The sequence below is a fragment of the Balaenoptera musculus genome, chromosome 16 (genome assembly GCF_009873245.2).
Source record: "Balaenoptera musculus isolate JJ_BM4_2016_0621 chromosome 16, mBalMus1.pri.v3, whole genome shotgun sequence".
NCBI classification, from domain to species: Eukaryota; Metazoa; Chordata; class Mammalia; order Artiodactyla; family Balaenopteridae; genus Balaenoptera; species Balaenoptera musculus.
The window spans coordinates 33,800,819-33,821,029 of NC_045800.1; the positions used below are offsets into that span (position 1 = coordinate 33,800,819).

The window sequence follows — 20,211 nt, forward strand, 5'->3', positions numbered from 1 at the left end:
TTGAGTCAGTTTTTGAGACGTGGATGGCTCTAAAGACTGTCATACAGAGTGAAGTAAGTCAGAAAGAGAAAAACAAATATCGTATACTAACACACGTATGTGACGTATGTGGAACCTAGAAAAATGGTACAGATGAACCAGTTTGCAGGGCAAAAGTTGAGACACAGATGTAGAGAACAAACGTGTGGACACCAAGGGGGGGAAAGCCACTGTGGGGTGGGGATGGTGGTGTGCTGAATTGGGCGATTGGGATTGACATGTATACACTGATGTGTATGAAATTGATGACTAATAAGAACCTGCAGTATAAAACAAACAAACGCACAAACAAAAAAGAATCACATGAGTATCTATGCAGAAAAATCAAGTCACATTAGAGGGAGAAAATCAGATTGGCCATTTATACCTCTCAGGGCAATGCTTCAATGCCGAAAGACATTGGAGCAAGGTCCTACAATTTCTGAGAAAAACAAAGTGTGACCCAAGACCTTTATATTCTGCCAAACTGACTTTCAAAACTAAATGTAGGGGCTTCCCTGGTGGCGCAGTGGTTGAGAGTCTGCCTGCCAATGCAGGGGACACGGGTTCGAGCCCTGGTCTGCGAAGATCCCACATGCCGCGGAGCAGATGGGCCCATGAGCCACAATTGCTGAGCCTGCGCGTCTGGAGCCTGTGCTCCGCAACAAGAGAGGCCACGATAGTGAGAGGCCCGCGCACCGCGGTGAAGAGTGGCCCCCGCTTGCCGCAACTGGAGAAAGCCCTCACACGGAAACGAAGATCCAACACAGCCATAAATAAATTAATTAATTAAAATTTAAAAAAAAAATTAAAAAAACAAAACAAAACTAAATGTAACAAACAGATCTTCTTAGGCATGTACTTAGCTTAGACTCTCTGGGAGAAACTACCAGATAACACAAATCGAGCTAATCAAGATAAAATAAAATACACAGGAATGGACAAGCCATGGTAGAAAGACTGCGGTTAAGTATCAGGCCCATTTAAAAGTAGAATTAGGAATAAACCCTTGTGCCTCTTTGGTCTTGGCCACAGAAGAGAGATGACAAAGGGAACACTGTCATTTGGAAAGCATCACAATGAGATGCACACTGTGGCTCTAAGGCCTCCCACCTTCAGAAGCACACCTGTGACACATGTGGCTGCCCTACGAGGCAGAAGAGGAAGTGTGCCTGGAGTGCCTAGGCTGAGGACAGAACACCACTGGGGCCGGGCAAGTGAAGCACCTACAGATTGTATACTGAAGATTCAGGCATGGATTCTGGGGAGAACAACACCTAACCCAAGAGAGCCACTGGGGTAAGATCCAGTTCATCTTAGGGATTTCAGCCATTAGTCATGCAATAAATGCTCTGGTTTAAAAAAAATAGACAATTGTGGAAATTATAGAGCAAAATGAATTTTATAACTACTGATAACAGTAAAAAAAAATACTTTTAATGACAATAAATACCTTACAAAACAGAGGTGGAGATGCTGGAAGCAGTATAAGTATTCTATAATTGTTTCACGTTTCATAGCAGGGAGTTCATGGATGATGTAAAGTTAACACGTATGGTCTAAAATCAAATATCTAAATGCTTGTTATAGTTTTTCACACTTTCCCATAATCACTGGTTATTGATTTTAGGGTTCTCTTTAAGAACTAATATCTCTTGTGATAAGAACACAGTTCTCTGAAGTTCTGTAATTCTTTCCATTAAAAAAAAAAAAGTTTCTTCTGTTAAATTCAAGTAAAATTAAAATTTTCATTGAAAATAAATGGACTACCACTCAGCAATGAAAAGGAATGAATCACTGCTGATTCATTCATTCAGCACGAACAAATCACAAAATTATTATTCTGTATGAAAGAATCCAGCACAAAAGAGTAATAACTGCATGATTGCATTTATATAAAAATCTAGAAGATTTAAACTATAGTGACTAAAAACATTTCCCTGGTTGCTTCGGGCTGGGAGGAGAGAGAGGCATCAACTGCCTGGGGGCACGAGGAATCCTTTGGGATGACAGAAGTGGTCTGTATCTTGAGTGTGGTAGTTCCCAGGTGTACGAATAGAATCCATAGAATTTTTATGAAAAACACATTAAAGGGATGCCGCTTATTGTACATACATTACACTTCAATAAACTTAATAAAAACTCTAACCAAAAAAATAGCTTGGATAGTAAGATCCCATTTTTCTAAAATTGTTTCTATCCTTCTCCCTTTATATATTCACAGAGGACTACAATGAAGTTCATTAAATGTTAATGAAATGTCTATTTCTGAGTGATAGGATTTAAAGTGATTTTTTAATATTTATCTTTGGAATGTTTCCTATTGCTTGAATTTTTATAGTGGGCATGTGTAATTTTTACAACAACTATTGTCATTAATTTAAAATATAGGTAAGTCTATAATATTCCATGTGTTCTTCCGGGAAATTGTGCTGGACACGTGATGTAGAGACAGGTGCACAGAACAAGAGAGGAGGCCTCTGTCCCAGCCCCACTCCAGCTGGGCCCCCATCTGCTCAGCTGGTTTCACGTGCCCACAGAAAGCGTCTAACTTTGCTCCCCCTCTACCAATAAAAGGCCATTTTTGTTCTCCTAGTGCCATGAAAATGGCAATAAAATATAAGTTCTGCATAGCACACCAAAATAGAAATGGCTCCAATTCATCCTGATGAGGGCACTCAGGGGAGATGAGTTCTAGTCTTCAATGTGGTACATGCGACACCCGTAAGAGAAGATTGCCAACATGTTTGTGGTTTGCTGGTGACCATACACAAGATATTTAATTTCTTCTTCAGTCCTTCTTTGTATAATACAAGGTCAATGTGAAAAAGCATAAATAAAGTTCGTGAAGAAGTGTTTTGAATAATAAAAGTGTTGTTATTTATGCTGAGCAATGCATTTTGTCATTCCGACAGTACACTGTAGTATTAAAGTTTCTATTCTGACAAATTTGGCTAACGACTTTTCCACCTATTCATTAGGTTAAAGGGTGGATTTCTGACTAGTTTAGAATACAGATGGTTCTGTCCTCAAAGCAGGGAATCCAACTCTACTGGGACATAAAGATATTTTAGTTCAAAGCCCGATAATATACAAAACAAAATGAGTAACGTCCACAATATGACAAAATTGCTAGATAAAATCATAAGGATTTCCCTTATGTAAAAAAATTAGTTTTAAGTGTAAACATTTTCTTTATACAATAAATAAATAAAAGAACTACTGTCTCTCAAAAAAAATGTACTGAGACAACTGTATTGTCTCAAAAAAGAACATCTGATGGTTAAAATTTCATTTTTTTCAGCATTCAATTTGCCTGCTCATAAAATGCTCTGTGATTGCATTTATTGCCTAGAGACTCTATTTACAACCCTTAAAAGTCTGCAATTAGCAGGTTGAATAGCACTGTAGACAGGTCCTCACCAAGGCGGTACGGATTACTAAGATGCAATATTCCTTTTTAGAAAGAATAATAAGCCTTTATATAGCCATCAAAACCAGTTCAGACTGCAGAGTAAATAACATTTAAAAAATTAAGATGGAAAACAACAACTCTATTATAACTCTCAAATCCCAGAAAGGAAAAACATATGAGCTACTAGGAGCCTTCCAAAGTTAAGCACTTAAACATTTGGCTGTAAAGGTTTTAAAATATATTTTGCGTTAGTAGGTAAACGTAAAATTAAATAAATTATTTTTGATACTACCTGCCTGTGGTATACGTCATCAGTGGGATGAATGGAAAATTCTTACTCAAAAATACAAGACTGTCCCAACCAGCAAAACAAAGACTCATAACAAATTGGATAATAACAATTTACTCTTATCTTCCTGAACTACTTTCAATTTTACTCTTTCTAATTCTCATAGGACAGATATTATCATCCTTTTTATGATACTACTGCAGGGACAGGTCCTGGCTACACATGAGAATTATGAAAATTCTTATTAAGAATGCAGATTCCTGGGTCCAATCCCCAGGGAGCCTGGTAAGCGTGAGATGAAGCCCAGGATGTGTTTTTAAAAGCCTGCCCACCTCCGCCCTGTGAAATCGATCATTCTGACACAGATGGTCTGTGTCCCCCTGTCTGGATGCAGCCTGCAATCACAGGCTGTTAAAAACATTTAAATCATGTGTTTGTTTGTTTTGTTTTTCCACTTTTCTGCTGGTTGCCCTGTCTTACAAGTTTTCCCACTTGGCTTTTGATTATATAGAAGAATGTAGTGTTATCTTTCTAAACTTGGACATATTTCCATATACCCCCGTCCCCTGAGCCTAAAAAAAGATTATTATCGAAACTGAAAAAAGCTCCACTCTCCCGAGGGCTTATTTATCCTAACGAACTCATATGATTCTAGACAGTTTCTCTGTCGAGACAAAACAGTATTCCCCTCCATCTAATAATGATTCATTCTGGGTTAGAATTTTCTCAAGATATTTTTTTTTAAAGTATAACTAGATTATATTCACCACCTTTCTCACAAGCCTATATACCCCCCAAATAAAATCAGTAAAAAGAATAATGACTGCCTTCTACAGAAGGTTAGTAGTACGTGATGTTGCGTAAATCAAAGTGAATTCAAGACCAAGCTTAAGCCACTTCCTGTGAAAAGCTTCCTGATCCCGCCCCTCTTCTCCCCTGTGTCCTGCCCACTCCTGATTGTGACACCTCCCTCTGGAACTCTGGGGAGATTCACTCAGTGCCTCTGATGGCAGTTGTCCGATCTGTCGTATAGTCTGATTTCACGCCTGCCCCCCAGCTACCAAAGCTTGACTTTCTCAAAGATACAGACAGTGCCTTACGGTACATGCCACATGAACCAGAAAAGCAGTGGCTGCGTAGCCTCCTTTTCTCTTTACATTCATACATACCCAGGGTGCACAGAGCCCTCTCACATCCACCTTAAGCTTTTTCTTCTTTCTTCACAAACCCACAGAGATTCTGTGACTTTCCATGGCTCTTTTCTCCTCTATCTCAGCTACTTCCAACTTGGCTGTGCAAAAACTATTGCAGGGGCTTCCCTGGTGGCGCAGTGGTTGAGAATCTGCCTGCCAATGCAGGGGACACGGGTTCAAGCCCTGGTCTGGGAAGATCCCACATGCCGCGGAGCAACTAGGCCCGTGAGCCACAGTTACTGAGCCTGCGCGTCTGGAGCCCGTGCTCCGCAACAAGAGAGGCCGCGGTAATGAGAGGCCCGCGCGCCGCAATGAAGAGTGGTCCCCGCTTGCCGCAACTAGAGAAAGCCCTCGCACAGAAACAAAGACCCAACACAGCCATAAATAAATTAATTAATTAATTTAAAAAAAAAAAAGAAAAAAAAAACTATTGCAATATAGCAATTTCTATCAATTGACTTCAATAAGGGTATATACTGTCAACCGCCAGAACTCAAGGCCGTCCTCTTTCTAAGCGTTTTCTGTGGCTTAGTGCTTTGATCCAGAGCTTGTGAGCTGCCCTAGAGAGAGAGAGAGAGAGACCCACGTACCTCATCCTGCAGGAGAGTCTTACTGTACTCCAGGTGGTGCCTCTCCAAGATGGACGATCCATGAAGCCTTGCTAATGGAGATGTGGATCTAGGAGGAAAATGATAAGTTTAGCTATTTAAACATTACACATAAGGTTACATGATACAGAATCTTTACAATCTGAGGATTTTTTTCATTTCTTCCCTCTCCCCTAATGCCTGTGAAACAGTTGGAAGTAACATATTGGAAAAGAATTTTTAGATTTAGAACAGGAGAATATGCTCTTTTTAAAAAATCCTTTCAAAAAAAAAAAACCCTAATTTGTTAAATGCATAAAATGATTGACTTGTTTAAACTACGAAGTTTGGTTCACTCCCTGCATCTAAAATTGTTAACTTCCCTGGAGCTTATGGAGGTGACTATGACTTATAGAACATGTAGCAAACTTGTTGAAGCCCATAGTTTATTTGCACAGGAAGTGTATATTAAGAATTTCCAGGAACCAAAATGAAAATGATGATAAAGTAACATTTCTTTTCTCCTCTAAGACAGTGACATAAATTTAAATTTCCCATTTGTTAGTGGTGAGGTCACAGTTTTATGTAAAGTGGGGTCTTTGGTACCCTGTCTTTCTATAATTCTTCCTGTTCAAGGAAGGGGAAGCAACATTGAAAATAAAAAGGTGTGCACAGGGAACTCTGTTCAATATTCCATAATAACCTAAATGGGAAAAAAACTTGAAAAAGAACAGATACATGTATATGTGTAACTGAATCACTTTGCTGTACACCTGAAACTAACACAACATTGTAAATCACCTATACTCCAATATAAAATAAAAATTTTTTTAAAAAAGAAAATAAAAAGGTGAAAAGAAAAGATGGAGAGAAGCTGAGGTGAAAGGTCTAATAGATAATATGAAGACTTTGTTATAGAAATATGGAATAAATAATTTTAAGGAAGGGAGAAATCAGAAATATGGGTGGCAGTCTTAGTAGAGTTTCATTTAATTTCAGAAAGAACAGAACTTTAGGGAGGAGAGGAGTCATTAACAGGTCACTAACAGGTCTGGTAAACCAAGTATTCTAGTTAGGGAACAATCAGACTATGTCCGATCCACACTATAATTGATCATAATTTTAATACATATTCAAATACCTACACTGTGTCAGCGCTGGAGATTTAAACAAATAAAAAAAGCTCAATTTCAGTTAGAAATGAGTGGTATCTTAGTTCCTTTAGGTTTAAAAACATTACTCAAGAAAGGCTACTGGGAAAACAAAAAAAAAAAAACAAAAAAACAAAGAAAAAAGAAAGGCTACTGGGGAGCTAGATATTCAACCAGTCTCAAAATAACACCTCACGGATTACATATTAATACAAAGGAGAAAATGTACTTTTGCATAAAGAGATCTGCTGAATATTACTCATAAATAGTTTAACTTAACCTTATAGTTAATGGAACAAATTGATATCATGAGCCTCCTGATGCAATGCACTGAGAAGGACACAACATCACCTACGTAGAATTCCCACCAAAAATGTTTACCCTGAATCCAGTAACCAGAAAACAACTGGACAAATCCAAATTGAGGGATATTATGCAAAACAACTGGTCTAGACTCTTAAAAAATGTCAACATTCTGAAAGATCCAAAAAAGTTAAGGAACAATTCTAGATTAAAGGAGATTAAAGATATTTGACGACTAAATGCAATGTGTGAGCCTTGACTGGACCCAAAACAGAGAAGAAAAGATAGTTATAAAGGACATTATTGGGAAAATTGGAATAAACATTCTATATTAGATAACAGTATTCTACCAATGTTAAATTTCTTGAGAGCGATCATTATATTGTATTTATATAAAAAAATGTCCTCCACGTTCTCAGGAAATATGTGCTGAAATATTTTCGGGTGAAATGTCATGCATGAGGCCTGCAACTATCTCACAAATGGTTTAGTAAAAAAAAAAAAAAAGAAAAAATTATTTTACACACACACACATCTGTTAACCCAGTTGAGTAACATCCCAACTTCCTGAAGGAATCTGAAGATGTGGGGTGGGTGTGGGCGACTATTGTCAGTATATTCTGGGAAATTTTGCAGTGGTAAAGATGATTGAAGACTGGATACAAGTAAATTTTAACCTAAAATTTAAGAAGTAGAAAATGGTATAATCTGTAGATGACAGAACAGGGAGATTGACGTTAATCTATGAAACAGTTTAAACTGCTTCACAGTTTGTAAGCACTTACAGAATAACTACTAGGAAATTCCAGAGAAGGTTTAGAAAGAGAAAATGATGCTGAATTGATGTTATGAACACTTTTGTGATATGGTTTGTGAGAGAGGAAGGCCAGAAACCGTGTGTGTCTGGATTTCAGCAAGACAACTGAGAAGAAGCTTCAAGATATGTTCTGTATGAGTTGGAATATTGAGTGTGGATAAATACTGAACAGCACCACCCAGTGAGTGCTGTTTAATTAACTGTCTTCCCCAGGGATAGGTTCTAGCCCCAAGTCTCAGAACTCTGCCCTGGTTTTGTCCTGATGCACAGTTTTATCAGTGACTTGAATGAATATTGATGGAAATCATGACTATCTAATTTTCAGATGATAAAAAAGCTGGAAAAAATAACTAATCCATTGGCTGACAGACTGCTTTAAAAGGCAATTTCAATTAAGAGTGGAATAAAGAATCAGATTAACACAGCAAAGGAAACCATAAGTGAAATGAAAAGACAACCTACGGAATGGGAGAAAATATTTGCAAACAATGTGACCGCCAAGCGATTAATTTCCAAAATATACAAACAGCTCATACAGCTCAATATAAAAAAACAAACTAACGACCCAATCAAAAAATGGGCAGAAGACCTAAATAGACATCTCTCCAAAGAAGACATACAGATGGCCAACAGGCACATGAAAAGATGCTCAACATTGCTAATTACTAGAGAAATGCAAATCAAAACTACAATGAGGTATCACCTCACACCAGTCAGAATGGCCATCATTTTAAAAATCTACAAATAATAAATGCTGGAGAGGGTGTGGAGAAAAGCGAACCCTCCTACAGTGTTGGTGGGAATGTAAGTTGGTGCAGTCACTATGGAAAACAGTATGGAGGTTCCTTATAAAACTAAAAATAGAGTTACTATGTGATTCAGCAATACCACTCCTGGGCATATATCAGGAAAAGACGAAAACTCTAATTCAGAAAGATACATGCACCCCAATGTTCACAGCAGCACTATTTACAATAGCCAGGACAAGGAAGCAAACTAAATGTCCATCGACAGATGAACGGATACAGAAGATGTGGTGTATATATATATATATATGGTATATATACCATACAGAAAATGTGGGAGATATATATATATATAGATATAGATATATATATATATAGATATATATATATGGTGGAATATTACTCAGCCATATAAAAGAATGAAATAATGCTATTTGCAGCAACATGGATGGACCTAGAGATTATCCTATTAAGTGAAGTAAGTCAGACAGAGAAAGACAAATATTATATGATATCACTTATATTTGGAATCTCAAAAAATCATACAAATGAACTTATTTACAAAACAGAAATAGACTCACAGACATAGAAAACAAACTTAGGTTACCAAAGGGGAAAGAGGGAGGGAGGGATAAACTAGGAGTTTGGGATTAACACACACACACCACCATATATAAAACAGATAAACATCAAGGACCTACTGTATAGCACAGGGAACTATATTCAATATCTTATAATAACCTTTAATGGAAAGGAATCTGAAAAAGATAGATTATATATATACATATATATATGTATATATATAAAACTGAATCACTTTGCTGTACACCAGAAACTAACACAACGTTGTAAATCAACTAAACTTCAATTTAAAAAAAAGAACCAAATTAAGAAGATGTTGGTGGGAATGTAAATTGATACAGCCACTATGGAGAACAATATGGAGGTTCCTCAAAAAACTAAAAATAGAATTACCATATGATCCAGCAATCCCACTACTGGGCATATACCCAGAGAAAACCATAATTCAAAAAGACACATGCACCCCAATGTTCACTGCAGCACTATTTACAATAGCCAGGTCATGGAAGCAACCTAAATGCCCATCGACAGACGAATGGATAAAGAAGAAGTGGTACATATATACAATGGAATATTACTCAGCCATAAAAAGGAATGAAATTGAGTCATTTGTTGAGACGTGGATGGATCTAGAGACTGTCATACAGAGTGAAGTAAGTCAGAAAGAGAAAAACAAATATCGTATATTAACGCATGTATGTGGAACCTAGAAAAATGGTACAGATGAACTAGTTTGCAGGGCAGAAGTTGAGACACAGATGTAGAGAATAAATGTATGGACACCAAGGGGGGAAAACCGTGGTGGGGTGGGGATGGTGGTGTGCTGAATTGGGCAATTGGGATTGACATGTATACACTGATGTGTATAAAATTGATGACTGATTAAAAATAATAATAATAAAAAAATGCAAAAAAAAAAAAAGAAGATGAAATTTAATTAAGATTAAATATAAAGTATTTCAGATCATGTTTGGATTATGTCAAACCCCAAGACCCACATTTAAGGAATGACATAAAAACACTGGAGTGGGTTCAGAGAAGAATAACAGATAAAATTATATGTATAGAAAATATTATATGAGAAATGATTAAAACAAAACTTCAACCAGGTATATTCAACCAGGAAAAGAGGAGGGGGAAATAATAATTCTCTTTCATATATGAAGGAATAGCCTGTGGATGAGAAATTATACATATTCTAACAGCTTCAGAGACTTGAACTAGGACTAACAGAAGTTATAAGGAGACCAATTTCAATTTGATATCATGAAGAACATTCAGCCATTAGAATCATCCAAAAATATAAGAGTCTGCCTTGTGAGCCATTATAAAAAATAACGGAATGTAGACTAGAGACTCGGGAAGAGGCCTGCGTTGAATGTGGGGTGGGGGAGGATGAGATAAATGCTAAAATTCCTCAGATTTTTTGCTGATAAGCATATCTCTTCAGACACAAAACAGAGGTGAGTAAAGGAGACTGAAAGATGAGAGAACTGAAAAACTAACCAAGAAAAGGGGGATGAAAGGAACAAAGAAATCTATGAACCTATAAAAGAATGAAGCAGAAAACAAAATGGCCAGAAAAGTGAACAAAGAGAACAAAAGAACTCAAGGGAATAATAAAAATTTGAAAATGGCAAGGTTTCTAGGGCATTGCCAGAGGGCACAGTCTAAAGCTGGGAGATAAGGATGAAAACCAGAACACAGAGGGTTAGACATTTTGGAGACAAGAAATCAGACCAAGGGCACAAGGTCAAGCCAGGAAGCTGTGTCCCAACAGCTTCAGCTTACACTGCACAGTAGCCTGATCGGTACCATCAATATGAGAATAATAATTCAGTCTTATTCAATCTTCTGCTAACTGTATTTACCAGTGTAATGTCTCCAGATCTTTGTGGACTCCTGAGCAATTCCCCCAGCACAGTAAGGGCACATAAGGAGATTCATCAAGAATCATTATGGAGGACAGGGTGCAAAAAGACACTTGATCACAGCAGCTTAGCGGAGCTGCCAGAACCATTACACCTGTGCTAAGGTGCCTGCGGTCAGGAACGCCTCACACAGGTCCCAGTCCTTCCATCACCACATGTTCTCGCTGTCCAGTCCACAGACAGAAATGCAAGAAGGTCAGCACGCCCATCGCTGATGAACAGAAGGACCCACGTAGACTCCCAAAGCCAGGCCAAAGCAGCAGTCTGGGATGTGGCCTCATCCTTTCTGCAATCCTGGAGACGAGATGCCACATCCAATTTGGCTACTTCTTTTAATCTAAGGCAAGTTAGATTTGACTGCTTAGAGGCGGATAATAGTACCTCCCACATGAGAGGGCTGTGAGGATTAAAAGAGGCCACGGGTATCAAGTTCTCAGCCTGATCTCTAGCACGCAAGAAGTGCTCAGCGTGGTACATATATACAATGGAATACTACTCAGCCATTAAAAAGAATGAAATAATGCCATTTGCAGCAGCAGGGTGGACTTAGAGATTGTTATACTGAGTGAAGTAAGTCAGACGGAGAAAGAGAATATCGTATGATATCGCTTATATGCAGAATCAAAAAAGAAATGATACAAATAAACTTATTTACAAAACAGAAACAGACTCACAGACTTAGAGAATGAACTTATGGTTACCAGAGGGGAAGGGTGAGGGGAAGGGATAGTTAGGGAGTTTGGGATTGACATGTACACACTGCTATATTTAAAACGCATAACTGGGACTTCCCTGGTGGTGCAGTGGTTAGGATTCCACGCTTCCACTACAGCGGGACACAGGGAAGAATCGATACATTTATATGTATAACTGAACTACTTTGCTGTACACCTGAAACTATCACAACATTATTAATCAACTATACTCCAATATAAAATAAAAAGTTAAAAAAAAAAAAAAGTAAAGGGCGGGAACTCTCAAGACGAAGACGTTGCTTACCCGGAACCCAGAGTGGAGATTCCCTTTTCAAGGCAAAGCCTGATTGGTAGAGTTGCTGAAGGTGAAAAGTCACTGCTCACAAGGTGCATTTCATTCACTGAGTAAATTTCTTCAGCATCTACTGTTTCACATATACAATTTCATGTGATTCTCACAGCAGTCTTTAAGAGGTCGATATTATACCCATTTTACAGTTAAGAAACAGAATCTCAAATAGATTAAATGATTTGCCCAAGATCCCTCAACCAGGAAGTATCTGGATCCCATAAAACCAGACTCCAAAGCTCATTCTCTCTAAATTGTCTCACTCCCTCTGGTACCTCTGGAGAGGGGTAGGTCATGTGTCACAGATGAAGATACAGTGTGGCCAAGGCAGATAGAGCTTCTTAAGTGTCACTATCAAGGAGTTAGGCTGGCTATGGCATTGCTGATGAATTTTGAAAAGTGCCAATGACACAATAACAGTAATAATAATAATACTTAATAATTATTAACTGCCAAGAGCCAACCATGAGCTGAGTGCCTTATATGCATAGTCTCATTTAATCTTTACAATGACCTTAATTAAGTGTTAGGTACCGTTACTATAATTCTTAATTTCCCAATGAGGAACTCGAAGCTTAGAAAGTTTAAATAACTTGTGAACCCAATAAATCCAAATCTGTCTGAGCTGAGGGACTGTACCCTTACAATTGCACTTCCTTTCCTGGGCAAGAGAGGAAGATGGTGATGATGTTAAGATGCAAGGTCAGCTGAAGGTCAGTTGGTGGAAGTATAAGGACCAGGGATGTGAGAGGTAGTCAGCCCGGGAAGAAATGTTCTCTAGCTTGAGCTGGTGGGGTGTTACCCAGGTGTGTACAGGTGTAAGCCAAAGATCAATGCTCTTTAATGTATGAATTCAATACTTTGATGAAACAAAGTTGAAAAAAGGAGTGAAGGCGTTTACAAATAAGGCGGGGGCACCAGAACACATTGACGTGGCCGCATGTGTTCACTTACTTCATCTGATACAAATTATTGGTGCCTCTGTGGTCAATGTCATGGCAGAAGGCAGCAGCAAGCATGGCAAAGGCTTCAAGATCCGTGTAGTATTTCTTCAGTCTTCCTGTCTAAAAAAATAGACATATATATTTACTTGGATTAATGCACCTCTGCAGCATGTGCAGTGAGGCCAGCCTGCAATGGAGAAGGGGGTCTGCTGTATTTTTAGAGCAAGCTGGCTTTATTTCTTGAGGACTGTAGCTCATTCTGGGCAGTTACAAACCCAGCAGGTAACTGAATTTTCCTTTATGGATATAAGGACATGAGTGTCAGAGTGATAATTCAGCCAAACGCCCAGGGATACCCACGTACCCTGGCATTATCTCCAGGGGGGTTGGGGGTTTATGGGACTGTATCCATGAATTCCAAAATTACTGATCTAAAGTGATGGACTGTATCCATTTCTCACCACACTCAGGAGGGAGATGCACAGGTTTATGATGATTCACGGGCTCTGTACCTACCATCAGCAAAGTGAACATCGTCTGCCCCACACTGAACCCGTATCGCCAGTTGTGGTAAGTGATGGCACGGTACCCCTTCCTCACCGTGTACATCCATCTGGTGAGAACCTGCCACCAAAGAAGACAACACCACTCAGACTTTGGAGTAGAATTCTAAAGGTAAGAAGGTCTGTGACAACCTTATCTGAAAAGATAGGTTGGCCTTGTTTACAGGGTTTAAGTGGACATATTGACGAAGTTAATGATAATTTAAAATCCACACTGCAGGGAATCTTTTGAACCACAGGAAATTTTAGTGGAGTACAGCCACAGAATCACAGCATTTTAAATTAAATACCATCTGACCTCTACAGGTACTTTGAATTTCTCCACCACATTTATTTCAAAAAACAGCCGAAGTCCACACTTAATCAGTTCGTGCTCTGTGATGGGGAAGTCGCTGAAGCGGAATTCATACAGATCTACGGCCTGTGGGTCTGGTAGGTCCTCTTTCTGTTGAAACAAGGACCAAGTGTTCCAGATTACATTCATTTTTTTCCATTTAGTCTCATATACCCGACATTGGACATAAAACAAAATTACAATAAAAGGATGCCACATGCAATTCACTGAGCTTCTACCTGCCCGGTGCTGGGTTATGCCTTATTATGCTCACAACAAACCTACACAATGATCCTCAGTTTCCAGATGGTGAAACTGAGGCTCAGCTATACTAAGAAGCTTTCTAAGTGATGGCATTCAATTCTAAATCAGACCCCAGTGGCTATTTTCTTTCTTTGATGCAAGATAAAATGTTTACTTGCAGCAGCCTAACCCATTTTCAATACTCAACTTCTCTTTTTTCCTTCCAGAAATATTCAGTAAACAGTAAACGATGGCTTAATTCAATTCTATCGTATTATCTTTACCTGTTCAGTGATGCTTTACTACTCGTCTGTGGGCTCCATAAGGATGGGATCTGGTCTGTTTTATTTGCTGTGGTATCTCAGAACCTGTAGGGCCTGTCCCATGGAGTTGCTTGGTAAATGTTTGTTGAGTGAATGAATGAATGAATGCCCCACAGTGTATGGGTACACTTGCAGACATCTCATTTAACCCGCCCCCCTGTCAGGATTTAGGACTAGGTGAAAAAACAGTGAATTAGTCCCATGAATATTGACATGGCTTGGGAGAGAAAAATATGGATCTTGGCCTTAAGGAACTTAACTTACTAAAATGGTTATAAAATACAGACCAGTGAAAGGTGAAAGCTTAGAACATTCCCAGAGCACAGTGCCAGGGCTGGGAGAAATTGCAGGCGGCCTGGGGGAACTGAAGGAGGAGAGACTCTGGAGGGCTGTGTATTCAGCTGATGTGGTAGAAGGCAGGTCAGAGACAGTCCCACGGGAGGAGAGAAGCAGGCGAGGGCTGTGTGGGTCCAGCAAATGGACGTGCAGGAGCAAAATTCAGTTCAGTGGGTATTTACTGAGCCCATTATAAATCCTTAATACTGTGCTAAGATCACGTCCCTCAGTAAGTTCAAGGTTTCCCAGAGGATGATTCATGCTCTATTTGTACAAATGTCAACACCAAATGGTATATGGCTCTTTTAAGTACAATTATGGTTTCTGTTCCCCTAACCCCCGGGTCTGGGCTGGCCCCTCAAACCCTTGCCCTTCTCTTCAGGGAACTTCCTGGTCCTCCTGCGCCCCCTTCTCATCAAGGCCACTCTCACACTGTCACTTTAGGCAGAGATCTCTCTCCTACAAAGCTATGGTTTGGAGCCAGGAGACTAATATTCAGTTCTGGGTTGGTATTAGTTATTGGGTTGGCCAAAAGGTTCGTTCGGGTTTTTCCGTAAGATGCTACCCAATACATCAATGTTCTCATCTGTGAAACGGGAATGACAAGAGTAACATTTTTGTCTTTGTTGTTTTAATGAAAAAGCAGTGCCAATTTTATGTGCGTGTGTCAGAGAAAATTAGAGGGGATTCAACTCATGGCCCCTAGTAACACTTCACAAAACTCCTTTCTCATAGGACCTCCTGTGTCCTCTGCCAAAGCCTTCTCATCACTTTCTCTCTCTCCAGACCCTCCCAGATTCCTTGCCCAAAGGGGCTCTTTTTCTGCATTCATTTTTGTTCATTCAACAAACATTTATTGGTTCCTATCTGTGTTGTAGGCATTATGGATAAAGCAATGAAGAAAGCAGACATTGTCACTGCCCCTGAAACACACATTCTCGTGGGGAGAGACAAAAAATAAGCACACCTTTTTAAAAATCAGACTAAGGGGCTTCCCTGGTGGCACAGTGGTTGAGAATCTGCCTGCCAATGCAGGGGACACGGGTTCGAGCCCTGGTCTGGGAAGATCCCACATACCACGGAGCAACTGGGCCCGTGAGCCACAATTACTGAGCCTGCGCATCTGGAGCCTGTGCTCCGCAACAAGAGAGGCCGTGATAGTGAGAAGCCCGCGCACCGCGATGAAGAGTGGCCCCCACTTGCCACAACTAGAGAAAGCCCTCACAGAAACGAAGACCCAACACAGCCATAAATAAATAAATAAATAAATAAATAAATAAATAAATAAATAAATAAATAAATAAATAAATAAAGACTTTAAAAAAAAAAAAATCAGACTAAGAAAAGAATTACGGGGTATGGTGGGGGGTGCCCAATGCCCAGAACCTCCCTGTTGGAGGTCGCCTCAGCCCTGCTGTTCTCAGAGTATTATATAAAGATCAAACGTGAAAATGCTTTTTAACGCATTATCGGGTCAGTCACACTAAAGCGTAAATGTGCATTTCAGCAGGAAACAAAGTAAGAAGTTCTCAGAATTATGACTCCCAGACCCCATTTACAGTTACAGGTGAACCGATAAAACAATACTACAATATGGAAATCACAGGTTTTGAAAAACAGCAGTCATACAGCAGTGATACAGAGAGGTTGATAGAAATAAAGGCTTTTGATTCATCTGATAAGTAGGAACTCTGGCCCCAAAGGCTGGTCTTCCCCTCTTTGAAGGAACCCACAGCTGAGGTGGAATGAGAGGAGGGGGCTGCTGCCACCCCACGTGCCATAACGTGGCGCCACCCACCTGCTGCATCCCGGCTGGCTCACTCCCTCTGCTCCGGGAAGAAGCCCCTGGGTATCTGATCAGGTCCCTTCGCAGGTCCCAGTGTGCCAGGCTGCCATGGTCTCGTCCCACCGCCCTGCCAGGCCTCACGGGCTGCTCCCCTCTTCCGCTCACTGGGGCTCCGGCCATACCCAGCTGTCTTCGGTCTCCTGTGTCCCCATGCCCTGGTCTGCACTGTCCTGCTTCCCCTTCCCATCTCCAGCCATCTCCAAGCCCCCACTGTCAATCTCTGCCCAGCCAATTCCTGCTTTCCCTGCAGGCCTCCATGCCATGGCCTCATCCCGCATTCTATCGTCTTCTGTGAGCGGAATCAGGCCCTTAGCCTCCCCAGGGCCCTCGGTGCTCACGCCCTGTGAACCCATTCATTCAAGGCAGTGTCACTGCTTGTATTTTTTGTCTCCCTTCTCTGGGACGCCCTCTCCTCATCTCCCATGGTCTGGTAAACATGAGCTGCAGGGCATGCGCGAGTGAACTGAAATGTCCTGGGAAGCAGAGGGGAAGATGGGAGGACGACTTTCCCCACTTCCTTTGCCCGAGTCACTGCACTGCTACCTCAGTGCTTCCCAGCCCAGCAACATGCACCTGCTGTTATACCTATAAAAGGGACCACACCTTCCCTGGACTGAGAGTTAAAATGCATCCCTGCAGAAAATCATGGTAAGTGGAGATGCATAAATATTTATGTAGCTTGGAAATTATGCCAATAGTTTTGGAGAACCCCTCTGAAATATGTTTGTTTCTTGAGTTAAGTTTTATGTGGCAATGATTTGGGATGAGGTTAGAGCACATTTTACGTTCAAAATAGGCCATTTTATTGTAAAGCTACTGGTTCTTTGCCCATTTTATTGCTTCTCCATCATAAGACCCTTCCTCCTCTAAATAGGGAACTAGAAAATTTCCAACATGTCATGGATATCAATTAAAGCTTTGTTTTACAAGAAGATAAGTTTTGTTGGGGGTAAATGAGGAGAAGGAGTCATCTTCTGGACCAAGTGTGAGAGGAAAGTGCTCAGAGGTAAAGCCAAAGAGAGTGAGAGAAGGAGGAAGAGCCTCAAGTGACATGAAAATATAAAGGTGGGAGCAGATCCCTGAAAAAGGGGTCACAGGCCACTGGCTCTGTGGTGGTACAGCCAAGGGCCAGGACGGGAGGATAGAGCCCATAAAAATGGGAATGCGGAAGGTGAGATATTCAGTACATCTTAGTTCAGAAAGAAGAACACATGTCGTGGATTGGATAGGGGCAGTGGAAAACAGGATGAGGTAGTTAGGGAGGGAAATAAGTGTGATGTTATTTCAATTTCAAGCAGACTGTATTCAAGCCTCTGAAATTGAAGGTCTAGGGGCCTTGGTAATCCCAGGTTCTTAATTGGGATCCCAGAAGGGCCACGCTCTAGAAATAAGGGCTCTACCCTAGTAGCAAGAGCAAAACTGAAATAGACCACCCCTAACAAAATCTAAAACCAACTCCTTCGCCTGCCAGAAGAAAATCTAACCCTTTGAACAGAAAGATAGTATCTCCCAGAGCCCCTACAAGTCTTAATCCACAGTGTCTGGTTTTCAATTTAAAAACTATGAAGTATGCTTTAAAATGATCAAATGACTAAAACCCAAGAGTAAAAATAGACAGTAGAACCAGACATATAGGTGATTCAGGTATCTAGATGGAGAATTCAAAATCACTATGGTGAATAAATTTAAGAAGATAGAGAGATAAAGTAGATTAAATGATGGAAAGTTTCAGCACAGAGTTGGAATCTTTAAAAAAAGAATTAAATATACAGTCTAGAACTGAAAAAGATAATCTCTGAAATTAAAAACTTACTGGATGGGTTTAACAGTTGATTGTGGAACATGTGTTTGGGTGGGTTTAAACAGTAGACACAACAAAATACAGGCTTAATGACTGGAAGAGAAGTTATTTCAACTAGATATAATAGGGGTGACCCAATGGCAACGATAGGAAAGAACTGACTTCCTCCAGGGTCCAGAAGAGAAGCTAGCAATGGCAGATGATAATGGTGCCTCTAAGGGTCTATCTACATTCTATTGTAATTCTGCCATGTCTTCCAGGGTGGCCATACTGTAATCCAGAGCTATTAAAATAAACCAGGCCATGCTACCCCTAGAGTCTGTGCCTGCATTCCCTTATGCAGTAATCTAGTTTAACTATGATTCTAAATTATCTTTGTGGATTGTACTGTAGGGGACAAAGAGAAAGAAAAGCAAGGACCCAGAAGATCACTCTGTAGAAGAAATCGCTTTCCTTTTTAGCTTTGAAAGGTGCCAGAGAAGAGGAAACTCAACACTAACTTGAAAAATGAGAACAAGTGTCCTACTATATTTTATTTAAAAGGCATTAAGGATAGAAGTAAAACACTTACCAAAATTGTGACAAGTTGTTTTTCTTCACAGTCTTCAATTACATCTATATTTAACTTCTCTTTAAATTTCTAAAATGTAAAAGCAAAGGAGGTGTGAAATTCCTATAAAGTTGATTTCTATCTGATTCCTTTACTCTTAAAATCAGTTAAAATAAACCATGTTGTAATGAGTTCCATGAAAGATGCATTCTGGATACAAAGAAGATCTATAGCACTTGATTATGTAGAATTTTCTCTAAAAAATAATTATTCTCTCTTTTCCCCCCAAAATGTAATAGTAGCTGTCTCAAAAAAAGAGAGAGAGGGAGAGGGTGAGGGAGACGTCGGTTGTTTGCATGTAGGCGAGAAAAATGAATAGCTTACATCTGTTTTTCTCTAGTTTATAGCAATTTCCCTTTATTCTCCCCAGACATTTTCATCTTCAACGTCTCAAACTCTCAAATCAAATTTCTTTTAAGTCTCAAACCACCCAGCAAAACCAAAACCAACCAACCAACCAACCCAACAGACAAAAACACCCCAGGAAAACTACATCCACACACACTCTGAAAGCTTTTGAAATAAAGGAATAGAGACAGTGGGTGTGTTATATTTTCCCTTCATTTGGTGGTGATTAGAACACTGTTAGCGAATATCTACTTGTTCTCCAATCATCCGTGATGCTGATCTTGGTCATGTTTGTACCTTGAAAATTTTAGTGAATTTGATGTGAGGAAAGAATTGAATTGAGCTTGCACAGCTGGGCTTGCTCTCTTGTACTTGTCATCACCATGAGAAGAACATCTATCAGGTAGCTGCTGATCAAGGATGATAGATGCAGAAAGCAAACCAAACACACAGCTTGGAGCCCAGCCCAACCAAGATTAGTTGAAGTCTGGTCAACCCACAAACTCATAAGTGAGAAATAAATGCTTATTGTCATATACCACTGAGAGGTTATGGTTGTTATACAGCATTACACGGCAACAGCTGACATTTCGCTCCCTAGAAATATTTTTTTCCTTGCTAACACACTTGAATCTAGACCTCATTACTCCAGCTCCTACAGAGCTATTTTTAACAAAGTGCTATTCCAACCAAGCAGCCTGGAAATTCAGTAAGGCTCTGTGTACTGTGGACCACTCAAGTTCCCCCCAACCCCTCCTTCTTTGTTTCTCCCCTCCTTAGCCCAGAA

At 39.9% G+C, this 20,211-nt stretch overlaps 1 protein-coding gene across 1 annotated transcript in view; it reads right to left on the minus strand.

Moving 5' to 3' along the window:
- PDE6C (phosphodiesterase 6C) overlaps positions 1–20,211 on the minus strand; it is a 63,391-nt gene that overhangs the window by 14,981 nt on the left and 28,199 nt on the right. The window contains 5 exon segments of the mRNA XM_036829594.1: positions 5,506–5,593; positions 13,031–13,140; positions 13,537–13,644; positions 13,882–14,028; positions 19,038–19,106. Of these exon segments, the coding sequence (XP_036685489.1) occupies positions 5,506–5,593; positions 13,031–13,140; positions 13,537–13,644; positions 13,882–14,028; positions 19,038–19,106 (522 nt within the window).